Below are 19,121 nucleotides of genomic sequence, written 5' to 3'. Positions count from 1 at the left end.
TTACCCTTCCATAAAGAAACTTGGGGATGATAGATGCATTCATTATTTTGATTGGGGTAATGATTTCATGGATGTATGTTTATTCAAAGTTTTTCATATTAAATATTTTCATATTAAAGTTTTTCTCTTTAAATATATGCGATAAATTTTATATCAACTATACTTCAATAAAGCTATTAAACATATAGTTTCCATTATTACTATAATTTCACTGTCACTAGCTTATCAGACTTTGTTTTCTTAGGAGAAATTATCTCATTTCCCTTTAGAAATTATCTACTGGAAATGACTTTCTTCTTTTTTCATTTTTCTCTTTTGGTGCTGGAGATTAAACCCAGGCCCAAACTTAGGAAAAGGATGAGCTCTACTACTAAGCTATATCCCTAGCACTTGAAATGGTCTTATTTCTTGATTTAAACATCTGCTCTCTGTCTTACCCCACTAGAACAAAAGTGTTATGAAGGCAGAATTATTGTTCATCTTTGTCACTAAAGCATCCTCAGCTTGGCTTACAATGATGTGCTCAATACATATTTGGCTAATTGAATTAAAGAACAGAAGTTTAGAAAAGAGACTGTGAGACAATAGGAAGAGTGAATTTTTCTTTCCTCAGGTTTACCAGTACATTTTGGACTTAAGAGGATGGAAGTATTATTATTTTCCTTATTAAAAGCAGTCATCTCTAAATCTATCCTGGATGATCTCTATCATTATGACCAACATCATCATCAACAATCATCATCATCATCATCATCATCATCATCATCATCATCATCAAAAGTATAATTTATGATTCATTTAGTCTGTGGCACTATTATTTCTCCCATTATTAGTGGTTAATTTTATAATAGTATAATAATAATTAGTGGTTAATAATGGGAGAACATATCTCCCATTATTAATGGTTGATTTTATAATAGTATAATAATAATATAACATTATGTAGTAATTGTAACAAATATAGCATAACTATAATAATAGCAGCATTAATACAATAACAATTTATTTTAGCCCCTTCTATTTGCCAGATGTAATTTCATTTATTCCTCACAATAACTTTATGAAGTAGGTATTCTTTTAAAGATGTGGAATCAGAAGTTTAGAGAGGTGAATTAACTGTTCAAAGCCACACAGCTTGTATGGCGGAGATGGATCCCATCTTGCTGTAACAATTCTGAAATATTTTTACAACACAGTGTTACATTATTTGCCTTGAGAATTTTATTTGCCTTGAGAACGATATTTGCCTTGAGAATGTTACTATACTTTGAGAGGGGTTAGAGGCAAAAGTAAGATAAACGAGAAGTTACTTCCCTGATAATAAATCAGGATACTTACAGGGAGGAATTTGTACTTCATCCCAAATTCCATGTCTGGCTTCATTTGACACTTAATTCTTTACTGTTAATGGCTATTCTCTGAAGGCCTTGGTATGTACCTAAGCTGCTGGTCCTCTTCCTCCCCTGCCTATTAGTGAAGTGTTCTGGTGAGAACAGACTGACTGTGACAGATAGGTAATCTCCCTCATCATCTGCATCCTGGTTTCAAGAGCCTTTACCTTTGGTGCCAGGAGGCTGTAGGTTGTCTCCAGTCAAAGAACACCAGCCCACAGGAAAGATGTCCCGGGAGTCGAAGCGGCACCAGTAATCAAAGGCTCCTCGCCACCCATCAAAAGTGACAAGCACCTCTGAGCCCCGAACCTCCCCTATAGTGGCTGGACAAATGAAATGAGGATTCTTCCTGTCTACAGCTTCCAGCTTCATTCCCATTTTGAAGAAGTTGTGGGAAGGTGATGGTGGCTCCTAGATGGAAACAGAAATAATCAGACCTAGACACAAAGAAAAGGACTGGATACATCAATAGACTGTTGTCTCATCTGGATGATTAAAACATGACTGCTATGCAAGATTTACCAAGGAGATTTAGTCTTTATTTTAAATGGATTTCAAAGTACACCAAAATATTACTTTATTAATTCTAATATTTTGACAACTTTGATTCAGTTCTTTTTTAAATAAAAGGTCACAGGTAAAGCTGAATCTCTCTTTGTTCCCTTCCTTGACCCATTCTTATTTCACCTACCACAGAGGTTAACAATTACCCATGCCTGTTTTTATACTTTACTATATGTGTACATATCTATCTGCACATTTTAAGGTTTTACACAAATGGTATTGTACTGATCACATCATTCTACAACTTGCCTGTTTGTTCAACATCATTTATGAAGTTTACCCATGTTGAAAAATTTAGCTCCAGTCGTTTTAACTGCTACTAGCATTCTGTAATATGTATGTATCACACTCTATTCATTCTCTTTAAATGGACATTTAAGGTTGTTTCTAATTGCTTACTATTTCAAAAGTGTTTTAATAATATTCTTGCACTGTTCCTTTGTATACATGTGGTAGGGTTTCTTCAGAATATATACCTAGGAGTAGAATTGCTGAGATATAGGATAGACATATACATTTTCTGCTTTATTAAATACTGCTAAATTGTACTCCAAAGTGTTTGCAACATTGTACACACTCACCAGCAGTGTGTAAAATCTTAGATGCTGATCTGTAGTCACATGGATCAAGTTTCAAAAAAATATGTTGTATACTCTGTTCTTGCCCTATATCTTATTGTTTCATCCTGTACCAACAACATAGTCCTATTAAACGAGTAGCTGGTAGGAGATGTCCCCCTACTTTGTGATTCATTAATATTGTCTTGGCTGCTCTTTCTCCTTCACCTTTCAATGAATTTTATCAGCTTGTCATGTCCCACAGAAAACTCCATTAAGATTTTGACTTCAATGAGTTTATATATTAATTTGGGAAGAAATAACCTTTGTTATGTATGATATTGAGCGTTCTCATCTATGAACATGACAGTCCTTTCAATTTGTTAAGAATTCTTCAATAAAGACTTTAAATTTCCTCTATAAATATCTTGTGATTTCTTTTTTTTTTTAATATTTATTTTTTTAGTTATCAGCGGATACAACATCTTTTGTTTGTATGTGGTGCTGAGGATCGAACCCGGGCTGCACACATGCCAGGCGAGCGCGCTACCGCTTGAGCCACATCCCCAGCCCCGTGATTTCTTACTAACATTTTTTCTAGGCATATTGTGATTCTATGGTTATCATAAATGGTTTTTAAAAAATTATTCTCAAGCCATTTGTTGCTGTTAGGTAGAAATGAACTGGTTTTTAAAAAGCCATCAACTAATTTCATATTGCATGATATATTAATTTTTATCTACATTATTTATCCATTATTGAGAGAAGTGCATTCAGACACTCCTTAGTGGTTTTGAATTTTCCAATCTTGTCATGCAATTGTCAAATTTTTATAAATCTTGAGGCTATGTCTTTCAGGACTATAGATGCTTATAAATGCTTTAATATTCTTGACAGAATGTACTTTTTAATGATTAAGTGGTAAGCTTTAAATGCTTTTTAGCATCAGAGTCTCCTTTGATTTCGGTATAGTTTATACCAGCTTTATTTTGATAAAAGTTTACCTAGAATGTTGTTTGTTGTCTTTTACTTTTAAAGTTTTATGTCATTATGTTTAAGCAACATCCATAGTAAATAGCATATAGAATTTAAAAGGGTTAATTTCTATATGATTAAACTGATAAGTTTAGCTTCATTTCTTATGATAACTGGGATTTTTGAAATGTTTTAATTTTTTGTGGTGGTGGGGGTCTGTTTCCTAGGCACCATGTCTTGAACTCATGGGCTCCAGTGGTCCTCCTGCCTCAGCCACCCAAGTAGCTATCTTGGACTACAGGTGTGTGCTACTATGCCCAGCTGAATTTATTACAGTTATTTTATTGTCTATTTTTCTATTTAACTTGATTTTTCAAGGCACTTTTACATCTTTTTCATCAACTAAGTTTTCATACCCTTCTTACCCTCCATTGATTTAGAAATTTAAGTCTATTTATAATCTTTTCATGGATCCTTTAAGATTTTAATTATATAGTTGAATAACAAAGACTAAAAGTCATCTTTTATTTATAGTCCCAAACAATAAAAGAACATTAGAGTACCTCAACTACTCCTAAGTTGTATAATGTAGACAATTTAGTTCTTCTTTATTATACTGCCGAGTATTTCCTTTTGTCATTATAATTGCTTTATACCGTAAGTGACAAGCAAACAATATATTTCCTCACCATTATTTCTTCCATCTCATTCTTACTTTATGGTTAAATCACCATCTTCCTGAAATAAAATCTTAAGTTGTTCATTCAGGTGTTACATCAATTTCCTTTGGTTTATTTGATAAATCTGATTTTTACTTTCATTCTACAATGACACAGAATTCTAGGTGGATGACTATTTTCTCTCAGTACTTTGAAAATATTATCCCATTTCCTTCTGGCTTATACTGCTGCTGTCAAGAAACATGTCAGCTGATCCCTTTGAAGACATTCTGTTTAATTACTTTCTCAGATCTTCTCTGTCGACTTTTAGTTTCCTAGAGTTATGATGTTTTAAGCTATATATGTTTTTATTACATGCTCTGGCAAACTCTCAGTTATTATATTTTTTAATATTATCTGTTTCTATCCTTTCTAATTAATCTTCCTGGATTTCATGTTCAGCATCTGTCAGTCCTTCTAATAGTATTCTTGCTTTTTTTGTTTGTATGATTCAAAAGTTGATTTATTGAATTTCTGTTGTAAATAAAAGAACATTAATATTTTGTTTATATTACTTTCTAGGGTACATTCATTTAATTGTTGAAAAACACAATTCATCAGTCCTAAATAGGAGATAATTCGCCCGTGGTTAAGTATTCTTGCTTTTTACCTTTCATGTTTCCATCTTTTTTTCTCTGTGTGCTACAATCTAGGGAAAGTCTTCAACATGTTTTCCAGGTAATTCTTCAGGTGTATGTGTTTAAGTTACATATATACCTATTAATTTTTCTTTAAGTATCATCTTTAGATGTTTCACTTGGTCTTTTTCTTCCAAATCTGTCTTTTAAAAATTGTGTTTTATGCTTTTTCCTCACTTTTTTATTACTTCTTTTAGTTTTTCAGTTATTTTCAAATACTTAAGTTATAATCTCTAGGTGACATTTCTATTGGTTGAAAGTCCTTGGGGTTATGTTACTGTTTTTTTTTTGTTTAATGATTCCCCCTCATGGCAGATTTGTTTTGAAAGCTTTTCAGGGTTAATTTGAGATTAAGTGCTTATCTTCAGTGGTATTTCACTTCTGGGATTTTGGTGACATCAAACCCTCTAGATAGATTTTAGATTTGCTTCTTCTAGGCACCCAGAAATATCCATACAACTGTAGAATTCCTAAACAACATAGGGAGTTTATGTAAATCTGGGATAACAAGGGTAAAGGCTCTGTTAATCAGAGGAGATGACTCCATTCCCATCCCTACACATGGTCCAGCAGAGACTCTTACTTATCAATGCAATCATTTTCTCACTTGAGGTAAACACTTCAGAGGCATTCTCTGGTTTTTATGTGGCATGCAGGTACATTTCCCTGTCTTGAATGGGCCCTAAGCATGTGTGTGTGTGTGTGTGTGTGTGTGTGTGTGTGTGTGTGTGTGTATTTTTATATATTAAAAGACACGATTCTTGAAAAGTAAGACTGGCAAAACCCCTAAGGAAAATATAGGGATAGGGTCAGTATAAACATTTAATACCATCATTTTTCTTCCTTCATTTTTGGCCTACCAAAAGTAAAATTTTTCTTACTTTCTGGTAAGCTCAGCAGAGCATGAAAAGAATATTTGTTAGGTCTCCCCATGCCTGACAGAATTTTTAGGTATTTTGTAGTAAAAGTGTTTTCCAGTTTCCTGTACACTGAATTTTGAGAACCAGAAGGCTCTCGGGGTTTAGATTTAACTAGCAGTATAGGCTAACCTAATTCAGTTCCCCTTACCATAACTCTCACCCCAAGAGAGAGAGTTCACCTAACAGCAGTCTGTCTGCCTCTCCTCTTGAGAAATAAGGAAGAATGAATATAGGTTTTGGATTCCCATTCCACCACTTAGCCATGTGATCTTGAGCAAGTGTTTTATTCAAAAGTATGTTTCCTTAACTATTAAGTGGAACTACTAATTCTTTTTTTAATATGTAAATTTTTTATTTATATATGACAGCAGAATGCATTATAGTTCTTATTACATATATAGAGCACAATTTTTCATATTTCTGGTTGTATACATAGTATATTCACACCAATTCGTGTCTTCATACATGTACTTTGGATAGTAATGATCATTAATTACCCCATGTCCCCTCCTTCCCCTCCAACCCCTCTGCTCAATCTAGAGTTCGTCTATTCCTCCCATGTTCCCGCTCCCTATCCCACTAGGAATCAGTCTCCTTATATCAAAGAAAACATTCAGCATTTGTTTTTTGGGGATTGACTAACTTCACTTAGCATTATCTTCTCTAACTCCATCCATTTACCTGCAAATGCCATGATTTTATTCTCTTTTATTGCTGAGTAATATCCAATTGTGTATATATGCCACATTTTTTTATCCATTCATCTATTGAAGGGCATCTAAGTTGGTTCCATAGTTTAGCTATTGTGAATTGTGCTGCTAAACATTGATGTGGGTGTGTCCCTGTAATATGCTGATTTTAAGTCCTTTGGGTATAGACCAAAGAGAGGGAGCCTGGTCAAATGGTGGTTCCATTCCCAATTTTCCAAGAAATCTCCATACTGCTTTCCAAATTGGCTGTACCAATTTGCAGTCCCACCAGCAGAGTATGACTGTACCATTTCCCCCACATCTTCGCCAACACTTATTGTTGTTTGTATGCATAATAGCTGCCATTCTAACTGGAGTGAGATGAAATCTTAGATTGGTTTTGATTTGCATTTCTCTAATTGCTAAAGATAATGAACATTTTTTTCATGTATTTGTTGACTGTACATCATCTTCTGAGAAGTGACTCTTCAGGTCCTTGGCTCATTTATTGATTATTATTATTTTTTTTTATGTTTAGCTTTTTGAGTTCTTTATATACCCTAGTGCTCTATCTGATGTGTGAGGGGTAAAGATTTTCTCCCAAGATATAGGCTTTTTATTCACCCCAGTGATTGTTTCTTTTGCTGAGAATAAGCTTTTTAGTTTGAGTCCATCTTATTCTTGATTTTAATTCTTGTGCCACAGGAGTCTTATTAAGGAAGTTGGAGCCTAATCCTACATGATGGAGATTAGGGCCTACTTTTTCTTCTCTGGTTGTATTCCTAAGTCCTTGATCCATTTTGAGTTGAGTTTTGTGTATGGTGAGAGATAGGGGTTTAATTTCATTTTGTTGCATATGGGTTTCTAGTTTTCCCAGTACCATTTGTTGAAGAGGCTATCTTTCCCCAATGCATGTTCTTGGCACCTTTGTCTAATATCAGAGAACTGTAGTTTTGTGGGTTAGTCTCTGTATCCTCTATTCTGTACCACTGGTCTACCGGACTGTTTTGGTGCCAATACCATGCTGTTTTTGTTACCATTGCTCTGCTGTATAGTTTAAAGTCTGGTCTAGTGATGCCACCTGCTTCACTCTTCCTACTAAGGACTGCTTTAGCTATTCTGGGTCTCTTATTTTTCCAGATGAATTTCACGATTACTTTTTATATTTCTATGAGGAATGTCATTGGGATTTTGATTGGAATTGCATTAAATCTGTATAGTGCTTTTGGAAGTATGGTCATTTTGATAATATTAATTCTGCTTATCCAAGAGCAAGATAGATCTTTCCATCTTCTAAGATCTTCTTTGATTTCTTTCTTTAAGGTTCTGTAATTTTCATTATATAGATCTTTCACCTCTTTCATTAAGTTGATTCCCAAGCATTTTTTTTGAGGCTATTGAGAATGGGGTCGTTTTCCTCATTTCCCTTTCTGAAGATTTGTCACTAATATACAGAAATGCCTTTGATTTATGAGTGTTGATTTTATATCCTGCTACTTTGCTGAACTCATTTACTAGTTCTGGGAGTTTTTCTGGTGGAACTTTTAGGGTCTTCCAGGTATGAATCATATCATCTGAAAATAGTGCCAATTTGAGTTCTTCTTTTCCTAAGTGTATCCCTTTAATTTCTTTCATCTAATTTCTCTGGCCAGTGTTTCAAGAATATGTTAAATAGAAGTGGTGAAAGAGGGCATCCCTATCTTGTTCCATTTTTAGAGGGAATGCTTTCAATTTTTCTCCATTTAGAATGATGTTGGCATGGGGCTTAGCATAGATAGCCTTTATGATGTTGAGATATATGCCTTTTATCCCAAGTTTTTCTAGTGTTTTGAACATAAAGGGGTACTGTATTTTGTCAAATGCTTTTTCCGCGTCTATTGAGATGATCATATGATTCTTATCTTTAAGTCTACTGATGTGATGAATTACATTTATTGATTTCCATATGTTGAACCAACCTTGCATCCCTGGAATGAATCCCACTTGTTCATGGTGCACTATCTTTTTGATATGTTTTTGCATTTGATTTGCCAGAATTTTATTGAGAATTTTTGCATCTATGTTCATTAGAGATATTGGTCTGAAGTTTTCTTTCTTTCTTTCTTTTTTTTTTCATGTGTCTTTGCCTGGTTTTGGAATCAGGGTGATATTGGCCTCATAGAATAAGTTTGGAAGTATTCCCTCTTTTTCTATTTCCTGGGATAAATTGAAGAGTATTTGTATTAGTTCTTCTTTAAAGGTCTTGTAGAACTCAGCTGTATATCCATCTGGTCCTGGGCTTTTCTTGGTTGGTAGACTTCTGATGGTATCTTCTTTTTCGTTGCTTGAAATTGATCGGTTTAAATTCTGTATATCATCCTGATTCAATTTGGGCAAATTATATGACTCTAGAAATTTGTTAATGCTTTCAATATTTTCTATTTTATTGGAGTTTTCAAAATAATTTCTAATTATCTTCTGTATTTCTGTAGTGTCTGTTGTGATATTTCCTTTTCACCACGTATGTTAGTGATTTGAGTTTTCTCTCTTCTTCTCTTCGTTAGCATGGCTAAGGGTCTATCAATTTTATTTATTTTTTCAAAGAACCAGCAGTTCTGTCAATTTTTTCAATTGTTTCTTTTGTTTCAATTTCATTAATTTAAGCTCTGATTTTAATTATTTACTGTCTTCTGATACTTTTGGTGTTGATTTGTTCTTCATTCTCTAGGGCTTTAAGAAGTAGTGTTAAGTCATTTATTTGTTGACTTTTTCTTCTTTTAAAGAATGAACTCCATGCAATGAACACTGCTTTCATAGTGTCCCAGAGATTTCGATATTTCTGTGTTCTAAAAACTTTTTAAATCTAAAGTTCTAAAAACTTTTTAATCTCCTCCTTGATGTCTTCTGTAACCCATTGTTCATTCAGTAGCATATTATTTAGTCTCCAGGTGTTGAAGTGAATTTTATTTCTTATTTTTTCATTGATTCCTAATTTCATTCCATTATGATCTGATAGAATGCAGGGTAGTATCTCTACTTTTTTATATTTGCTTAGAATTGTTTTGTGGCATAGTATATGGTGTATTTTACACTATCTCTACTTTTTTATATTTGCTTAGAATTGCTTTGTGGCGTAGCATATGGTGTATTTTAGAGAAGGATCCATGTGCTGCTGAGAAGAAACTATATTCTCTTGTTGAAGGTTGGAATATTCTATATATGTCAGTTAAATCTAAGTTATTGACTGTATTATTGCGTTCTATAGTTTCTTTGTTCAGCTTTTGTTTGGAAGATCTATCTAGTGGTAGAAAAGGTGTGTTAAAGTCACCCAAAATTACTGTGTTGTGATCTATTTGAATCTTGAACTTGAGAAGAGTTTGTTTGACGCTCCATTGTTTGGGGCATATATATTTATAATTGCTAAGCCTTGTTGGTGTATGGTTCCTTTGAGCAGTATGTAGTGTACTTCTTTATCCTTTTTGATTGACTTTAGTTTGAAGTCTACTTTATTTGATATGAGGATGGAAACCCCTGCTTGCTTCTGCAGTCCATGTGAGTGGTATGATTTTTCCAAACCCTTCACCTTCAATCTGTGAATGTCTTTTTCTATGAGATGTGTCTCTTGGAGGCAGCATATTGTTGGGTCTTTTTTTTTTTTTTTTGGATCAAATCTGCCAGTCTATGTTTTTTGATTGGTAGTTTAGGCCATTAACATTCAGGGATATTATTGAGACATGATTTGCATTCCCAGTCATTTTTGTTTATTTTTGGTATTTAACGTGACTTGGTTTCTTCTGATTAGATTTTCCTTTAGTGTAATCCCTCCCTCTGCTGATTTTCATCATTGTCTTTTATTTCTCTTGTGGAATATTTTGCTGAGGATGTTCTGTAATGCAGGCTTTCTAGTTGTAAATACATTTAACTTTTGTTTATCATGGAAGATTTTTATTTCATCATCAAATCTAAAGCTAATTTTGCCGGATATAAGATTCTTGGTTGGCATCCGTTTTCTTTCAGAGCTTGGTATATGTTGTTCCACGACCTTCTGGCCTTGAGGGTCTGGATTGAAAAATCTGCTGAGATATGAATTGGTCTCCCCTGGTATGTGATCTGATTCCTCTCTCTTGTGGCTTTTAAGATTCTATCCTTATTCTGTATGTTAGGCATTTTCATTATAATGTGCCTTGGTGTAGATCTGTTGCAATTTTGTACATTTGGTGTCCTGTAAGCCTCTTGTATTTGGTTTTCCAGTTCATTCTTCATGCTTGGGAAATTTTCTGCTAATATCTCATTGAAGAGATTGTGCATTCCTTTGGTTTGAAACTCTGTGCCTTCCTATATCCCAACAACTCTTAGTTTTGGTCTTTTGATGCTGTCCCATAATTCTTGGATGTTCTGTTCATGGTTTCTAACTTTCTTCACTGTGTGATCAACTTTATTTTCCAGATTGTATACTTTGTCTTCATTATCTGACATTCTCTTTCTTCCAAGTGATCTAGTCTGTTGGATATGCCTTCTATTGAGTTTTTTATTTGATTTATTGTATCCTTCATTTCAAGAATTTCTGACTGGCTTTTTTTTCAGAGTCTCTCTTTCTCTCTTGAAGTAATGTTTTGCTACCTGTATTTGCTCTCTTATCTCATTGTCAGAGTGATCAATTTTTGCTTGTATTTGCTTATTTAGGTCACTCTTTAATTCACATATCATTTTAATTATGAACCTTCTGAACTCCTTCTCTGACATTTCATCAACTTCTCTGTCCATAGGTTCTGTTACAGTGTACTGGTTTGTTTGGGGCACTTTCCTCCCTTGTTTTTTCATGTTGTTTATGTATCTTCCCTTCTTGAAGTGTGGATCTGAGATATTACAGTTTCTTCCCTATATTCTTGTAGTACATGTTCAAATTGTCTGTACCTCACCTTGATATTGGGCTTTCCAGACCCTGCTGGTGTCCCTCAATGGATGCTACTGCATCCTGGGATTGGGACCTGTGTAAGTTGGAGTGGGTGGATCTGGGCCACTGGGCTTGACCTCCCATGATAGTCTGCTAGTAGGAAGGGGTGGTCCTGTACAAAAGGCTAGGCTCTGGCAGTGTCTGACCTGCTGGGGGAGGGGTGAACTGGGCCTACTGAAATCCTGGATCCTGTACGGGCTGTGTGAGCCCCCTGGTTGGATCTTGGCTCTCGCAGCAGTGCACTGGTCAGAAGGGGCAGTCCTGCACCAGAGGCTAGGCTCTGGCCTGTGTCTGCCTTGTTGGGAAAGGAGTGGACCTGCTGTGTGCCTGGGCCCTACAGAACTTGGTTTGGGTGGATCTCGAACTACTAATTTTTAATCCATAAAGTTAGCTGTAGTTGTTAAATAATAATAGTATATATATAAAGACCCAAACTTATTGTAGGAACTCAAAAAGTCTCCTTTCTTCCTCTCTATTTAGAACATAGACTCTCCAGAACTCCATTTAAGATTTGTTCCTTTATATTTATATTACATTTAATAGTTCTATTAATAAACACATTATAACTTCTTAACAACTCAAAAAGGTAGAGTTCTATTTTATAGGTAAGTTCTATTTTATAGGTAAGGTAAGTTCTATTTTATAGGTAAGAATAAAAAGGATCTTATTAACTTATTATTGACAGCTGAAACCAAAAACCAGGAATCCTATTTTATTGTAGCCTTAATACACTTCTCTGAGAATAACGGGTACCTCATAAGTACTAAAATAGTCTTCTACTGAACCAGGTTCTGAGAAGGCATCTTCAGGGCATAAACAGAAGGCAGATGCCAGAGCCTCAGTAATTGAAAGGAGGTAAGTATTTGAACTGAAGCTCCTTGGAACTGGTGATAGCTGAAGGACGGCCTACCTTGTGGAAAATCCTGTTGGGAGCCATCTCTGCTCCATTTAGCGTCTTCAAAAGGAACATGGGCCAAGAGGAGGCATTCAGCCGAAATCCTACCGCAAACACAACAAAGAGGAGATTAAGAAATTCCAGCTACTCCTCCCATAACACATGCTGTGACAGTCATAGAATCATAGGCTATTAGGAATAGACTTAAAAGTTAAATAAAAGAAATGCCTCATTAGACAAGATGAGGAAAAGGAGGCACATTGGAGGAAATGTAACTTGTTCCGGGTAATGCTACAAAGTAAATAGTAAGACAGGTTTCCACTAGGGGCTGGGATTGTGGTTTAGCGGTCGAGCGCTCACCTAGCACATGCGAGACTCTGGGTTCGATCCTCAGCACCACATAAAAATAAATAAAATATAGGTATTGTGTCCAACTACAAGTAAAAAATATTTTTAAAAAAATCACACACTATATATCATAATGCCTACAAAACTTTCCTTGAAAAATCCAAAAAAGTTGTAAGACAGGATTAACAAATACTTAGAAATAATCTGGAAAGTAGAGTATAAAAGAGGATCTAATAGTCTTAAGAGGTAAATAAACATGCCAACTAATAAGATCAACATATAAGCAAATCACTTTGTCTCAATATAAATTAATTCAATATTTTTTTCTCTCTCTCTTATACATACGCATGTAAAAACACAAACCAAGTACAAATTACTTTTTTTATATTCCTTGTTTATTTTAACATCTAAGAATCTGGAATGATGAGATCAGAGGGGATCATCTTACCCTCAAACTTTTATTTTCTGAAAGAGTAATAAGGGGCCTAGAGGGGTTAATTGTCCATTGTTACCCATCAAGTAAATGTGAATAATTTAATTAATGAATTATAAACCTGAGACCATTATTGTTGTCATATTGTTTAATATGAGCCCCAAATGCTTCTTATAATTTGCCTTCAATTCTTCATCCTGAGACCAAAATAAAATGCTTCTCAACAGTCTCTAGCCCACCTCAGTCTTCTCAATCCATTCAAAATCTATTCAGCATCAAAGCTGCAGACTTGGAAATAACAACAATATTTTTGTTCTTAAGTATTTACTGTGTGCTGTTACTTTACACCGAATCTAATTTAGCCCTTAAGACAGCCCTAGGAGACCAGTATTATTATCTATATATTACAGAGGAGGAAAGAAGCACAAAGTTAACTAAGTTGCTTACAATTTCAAAGTGTGCAAATGATATAAACAGGATCGAATCCTAAGTAATCTTGAATCCTAAGCCTATGCTTTTTACCCACAACACTAATCTTACACATATTAATGCAGGTGAAATGAAGAATCAGCATTTGGCATTAACTATTAATAACTACAAGTTAACATCAGGGGGAGGAAATGAGAAGAGTAAATGGGAATAAAAGCCCCATACAACTTAATATTTTCCATTCTAGATGGAACTGTTGCTTTCTAGGAATGATTTTGGTTGTGCTAGATTTCCAATGCTTTTTCTCTGCTTTTTTTTTTTTAAATGTATATCCTATCTGCATAAAATTTTCATTCTGGTTCAGGTATGGTACTATCTCTGCTGGCTTTAGATCTTTATATCCCTACTAAAATATAATTGAAATTTTTGGTATTCTTAACTCCTAGTTAAATTTAGGCATGCTTATGAATGGTTTGTTTTCCTTTTTCATCTGTATGTTTCTATAGAATTTTTGGAAAGATTTTGATTTAGATGGCCACTATATTATCCTTGGGAGCTCATATTTTTTTAATTGCATCACAATGCATTTTTAAATAATGATTCATAAAATAGCATGAGAATACTATTACATAATACTTTTACAATGCAGTTGTAAAAAGGAATGAGAAATATCTCCACACTATTCTGAAGCCATCTTTAGAACATATCAATAAATGAAAAAAGCAAGGTTGAGAAAAGTAGGTAAAGTATGCAATCATTTGTGTCAGTATTTATAGGCAAGTATGTGTGTATACACACATATAAATATATATTGCTATGTATACATTGTGTATTTATACACATATAAATTCCAAAATATGTTTTTGAAATTTGCCTCTTTCAAATCTGTTTGCCTCTTTCAAAATGTAAGGATAAATAATAAAATTGAGCAGTTATATATGGAAAAAGGAAAGAAAAGGGTGAATGGGGATTTATTCTCTTGTTTTATAAAATTTGCTTTTAAAATGAATATATTTAATGTATTTATAAAGTGAAATTAATTTTTAAAATGCAATTCCTCAAAAAATAAATAAATAAAACAAATGAATCTGAATTATCAAGTTGGTGGCAGAACCATCTAGAAAAAAAGGTAATCCATAAGATCTTATGTTATTTGCTATATTTCCTTTGAAGGTAAGAAAAATATGCAAATAACTCAAACACTACCAATAATCATAATGGTGATAGTGTTGATAACTAGCCTGAAACTGTTATATGTATATTGTGGAATGAAGCAAATGAGTTAATTTGTTCATGTGGAGAATGAGGGTTTTGTTGTGGTATAAAGGAGATACAGATTCAAGATGGTAGAGATGAAATAGGCATAAATACCACTGTTCTGAATTTTAGTGGGAAGTATTAATATGAAATCGCAATGCCCTGCCCCTCTTTAACAAAAAAACGAAGAAAGAGTGACCACCCTAGTAGTACTGTGTGCTATAGTGCTCAGATTATGATCACTAAATCCCACTTATCACTGAAAAAAATTTAGATATCTAGAAGAAATATCTCCTTCTATCCCAGGGTGGAAAATGTACAAGATGAATGAGGAACATTTTGAAATTTCAAAAGTTCACAATAGCTACAAATATTACTAATATATGTAAGAATAAGGAGACAATCTGATGAGGCTTCTACTGTCCCAAAATAGGACAATTCAAGTATCAATACGGACTTTTAGTATGATGAATCAAAATATCACAATTTTATGATAAACAACAACTACTACATTTATTAAATACTTTTGGAGTGTGCTAGTAAATCAATTCATAATTTAAAAAATAGATATAGAAAATAATCCTGTATGAATTGTATCATTGCAAGATAACCAAAGAATTGATAAAAAATTATTTTATTTACTTAATTTATGTCAATTTTGTTAGCTCCCTTTATAAGAACAAATATAACATGCTTTGGAATCAGCCCTCCCAAGCCCTGTAATCCATGTATAACCTTGATTTATATATTTGTAAAACTTGGCACCCATTCTCCTTTGTAAGTCTTAATGAGCTACAGGAACTGCAGGCAGTGAGAAAGTCCAGATGAAAGTTTATTTACTTTTTAAAACATTTATTTAGTTGTAGGTAGACACAACACCTTTATCTTTTATTTTTATGTGGTGCTGAGGATCAAACCCAGTGCCTCACACATGATAAGCAAGCACTCCACCTCTGAGCCACAACCCTAGCCCACGGATGAAAGTTTATTTTAATAGATATATTTCATTTTATTTGTGTAGAATATGGCAGGATTAAAGTTTTCCACTTTGCAACCATAATGAATTTATATATCTAAACTAGGGGGTTAGCAAATATAGTCAGCAGGCTTGAATACAGCCCTGCCTATTAATTTATTTTGTATTATTCATGGATGCTTTCACACTTAAAAGGACAAAGAATAGTAGCTATAAAAGATCTACAAGCCTGAAATATTTATTATTTAACCCACTGAGAAAATCTGTTAACTCTTGATCTAAGCCATGAACATCAATGGCTGCTACATGATAAAAAAAAGAGACAATCAGACCACATATGCTTCCGCATAGAAATAAACATCACCATCAGTGAAATATTCATACAGAAAAATAGAACATAAATCTGAGAAAATCTCTAGATCTAGCACCAATCTAGGAAATAGAGGAGAGAGAACCATGTTAAATGATATGGACATTCATTGTATTATTTACTTTTGCATATATTTGAAACTTTATATTATAAATAATTTTTTAAATGGGAGAAAATGTTAAACAAGCACATGGGGAGCTCAAGTTAATCTAATCAGACAGAATAATCTAATTCGACTAGATTAAGCTAGTTCAGCTTCTTGAGGGCAACAGGTTCTAAAGTCCATCCCTCTCCAAAACTTGGTGCAGTAATGATTGATAATATGATAGTAATTCATGAGCTGAGCTGAATCTTTCATATATATTTAAGCAAAAAAGTAAATTCAATCTGGAAGAGAAAAATTTGGTGGGGTATTAATTTAAATGAAGCAATGGATTTTCGTAATAATGGATTCAAAATGAGAAAATTCAAAGTACCAAGTGAAAACCTGGAGGAGAGGAAATAGGAACCCTTATAGCAGTCATCAGTTCTACTGGAGATTTTTCATTCACTACTTGTCATAGGATTTGGTGAAATCTTCATGGTGTGTGCATGTGTGTGTGTGTGTTTGTGTGTGTGTGCATGTACGTGTGCATGTGTGTGTGTGTATGTGTGTAACTTTTTTTTTTTTTTTTGAGAAGATTAAATGGAAAAACTGCCTTCCACTTTTTCTCTTGGAATAAAGGGCACTGACAAAAAAGGATGAAGAATGTGGTTTCTTGTTACGAAAAGGAAGAATTTGAGAGAAGCTTGGCTATCATAAACTAATGTAGAGATAGAAATGTCCAGATTTGCAGATTGTTTCATTTTGGACTGGCCTTTTGAGGAGACCATGTGAAAAAGAAGGAATAGGGGGAGATTGTAAGCTTTTCCATGATAAGAGTACAATTTCTGGAACCTAACTGATGGGTTAGGGAAATCCTGTGTTCTAGTTACTTACCCAGAGGTGGCTGTAGCATACCCCCATTCTTCTCACAGTTCCCAACAGGCTGGATTTCAGCTGAGTCAACCAGCCGCCAGAAGTCGTTCTTGTTGTCACTACCATCAAGGCGCAGGCGGAGGCGGGCACCTGTCAGTCCAACTACTGTGGCAATACATGTGGATGTGGTGTTCCTGGGGTCCTGTGCTTCCAATTTCATGCTGATCTTGAACTCGTTGCTTGGAGGTGTGTAGGACTGAGGAGAACAAGTCATGAGGATTAAGAAGACTAAAAGTAAGCCGCATTTTCAATAAGGATGTTAAGAGATGGAACCTGAAAATATATGCTTTGGATTCAAATTGCTTATAACTGGCCCAGGGACAACTTGTCTGAGTTATTCTCTAACACTTAGGAAAGGTTTCATACAAAGAAACACAAAGAAAGAAGGTGAAGGGGAAAATTACTTTCCTATTAAGCATCAAATATTAATTTATAGTAGTGAAAAAAGGACAAGAATGCTTCATATAGTCCAGTTATTTAAATATTTTCTCATTCTACCTTTTCCAACATCCTACCCCTTCTGCTATAACACTTTCTTTTCAAGACCACTAAATCACATTAAACTACTGTATCCTTAATGTCTCTTCATGGAATATTCAGTATAGTGGTCTGTATATCTACCACACAGACTATTGGGAATTAATATTTTTTAAAAAATTGAAATTAAGTTATAAATCAAATCATAATTTACATACAACAAACTATATACTTTATAAGTCTTGACATTGTGTACATACCTACGACACCATATACACCCATAAAAGTATTACCACAATCAAAGTAATGCACAAGGCTATCACCGTCAGGATCTCATATGCTCCTTTGTAACACCTTTTCCTGGGTCTTTCCAGATTCCCATGCCTAGCAACCACTGATCTACTTTCTATCACTATAGATTGATTTGCATCTTTTATTAGATGGAATCATACAGGAAATACACTTTTTGTCTAGCTTCTTTCACTCAGCACAGCTATTCTGACATTTACCCATATTGTTGAATATCCCTAATTGGAAAGTCTGAAATCCAAAATTCTACAAAATCTGAAACTTTTGGAGCACTGACATGATGATACAAATGGAAAATTCCACACCTGGCCTCATGTGATGGGTTGCAGTTAAAACACAGGTGCACTAAAAATACTGTATTAAATTACCTTTAGGACATGGGTATAAAGTACATATTAGATAAATGAACTCTGGGTTTAGATTTGGGTCATATCCCTAAGATATCTCATTATATAATATGCAAATATTCCAAAATCTGTTACTCAATCTGAAATTCATTTCTTTTTATTGGTAAGTGGTATACCATGATGCTGGTCATTTAGTTTGTTGCCAGTTTTTGTCAATTACAAATGAAGCTGCTATATAAACATTTATATACAAATCTTTATATGAAAATGTACTGTAGTTGATTGGTATCTGTGGAGTATTAATTCTAGGATGCCCTCGAAATACCAAAATCTGCAGATGCTTAATTCCGCAAAATGGACTTGATATAAAGTGGTGTAGTATTTGTATAAAACTTATGCATATCTTCCTGTATACTTTAAACTATTTCTGGATTACTTATAGTACCTAATAAAACAAAAACTCTATGTAAATAATTATTGTACTGTATTGTATAGGAAATAATGATAAGGAGAAAAACTGTACGTGTTCAGAGAGACACATTTTTTCCCCAAATATTTTTGATTTGGGGTTGGTTGAATCCACAGATATGCAACTCACAGATGGAGGGCCAACTGACTTTCTTTTCTTTTGCATAATAATCTAAGAGCAGAATGGCTGTATCATATGTTAGGTATATGTTTAACTCACACATGAGAAAATGAATACTTTTCAGGTATGCATTCAATGATTTTTAATATAGTCACAGAGTCATACAAACATTATACCTATCTACTTTTATAACAAGTTCATCAATGTCCAAAAGAAACCCTGTACTCATTTTAGGTGGTACTCTCTATTCCCCTCTCATTTTAGTCCCTAGAAACTATGAATATGAT

The 19,121-nt window shown here is 34.0% G+C and overlaps 1 protein-coding gene across 11 annotated transcripts in view; it reads right to left on the bottom strand.

Annotated features, from left to right (window-relative positions):
* The window catches only part of Scmh1 (Scm polycomb group protein homolog 1), a 195,840-nt gene that overhangs the window by 90,844 nt on the left and 85,875 nt on the right, over positions 1–19,121 (bottom strand). For 10 of the 11 annotated variants that reach the window (XM_076860640.2, XM_076860635.1, XM_076860631.2 and 7 more), the window contains 3 exons: positions 17,074–17,308; positions 12,297–12,385; positions 1,559–1,802 (listed from right to left, as the gene is read on the bottom strand). In XM_076860640.2, the coding sequence (XP_076716755.1) occupies positions 1,559–1,802; positions 12,297–12,385; positions 17,074–17,272 (532 nt within the window). In that variant the 5' untranslated portion in view covers positions 17,273–17,308. Of the gene's footprint in view, positions 1–1,558; positions 1,803–12,296; positions 12,386–17,069; positions 17,309–19,121 lie in introns of all 11 variants that reach the window. The other variant, XM_076860641.2, reaches the window with a different exon arrangement.

This window comes from Callospermophilus lateralis, chromosome 7, assembly GCF_048772815.1.
Source record: "Callospermophilus lateralis isolate mCalLat2 chromosome 7, mCalLat2.hap1, whole genome shotgun sequence".
Classification (NCBI taxonomy): Eukaryota; Metazoa; Chordata; class Mammalia; order Rodentia; family Sciuridae; genus Callospermophilus; species Callospermophilus lateralis.
Note: the sequence above shows the minus strand (reverse complement) of the source record. Positions and strands in the feature narration are given on the sequence as shown.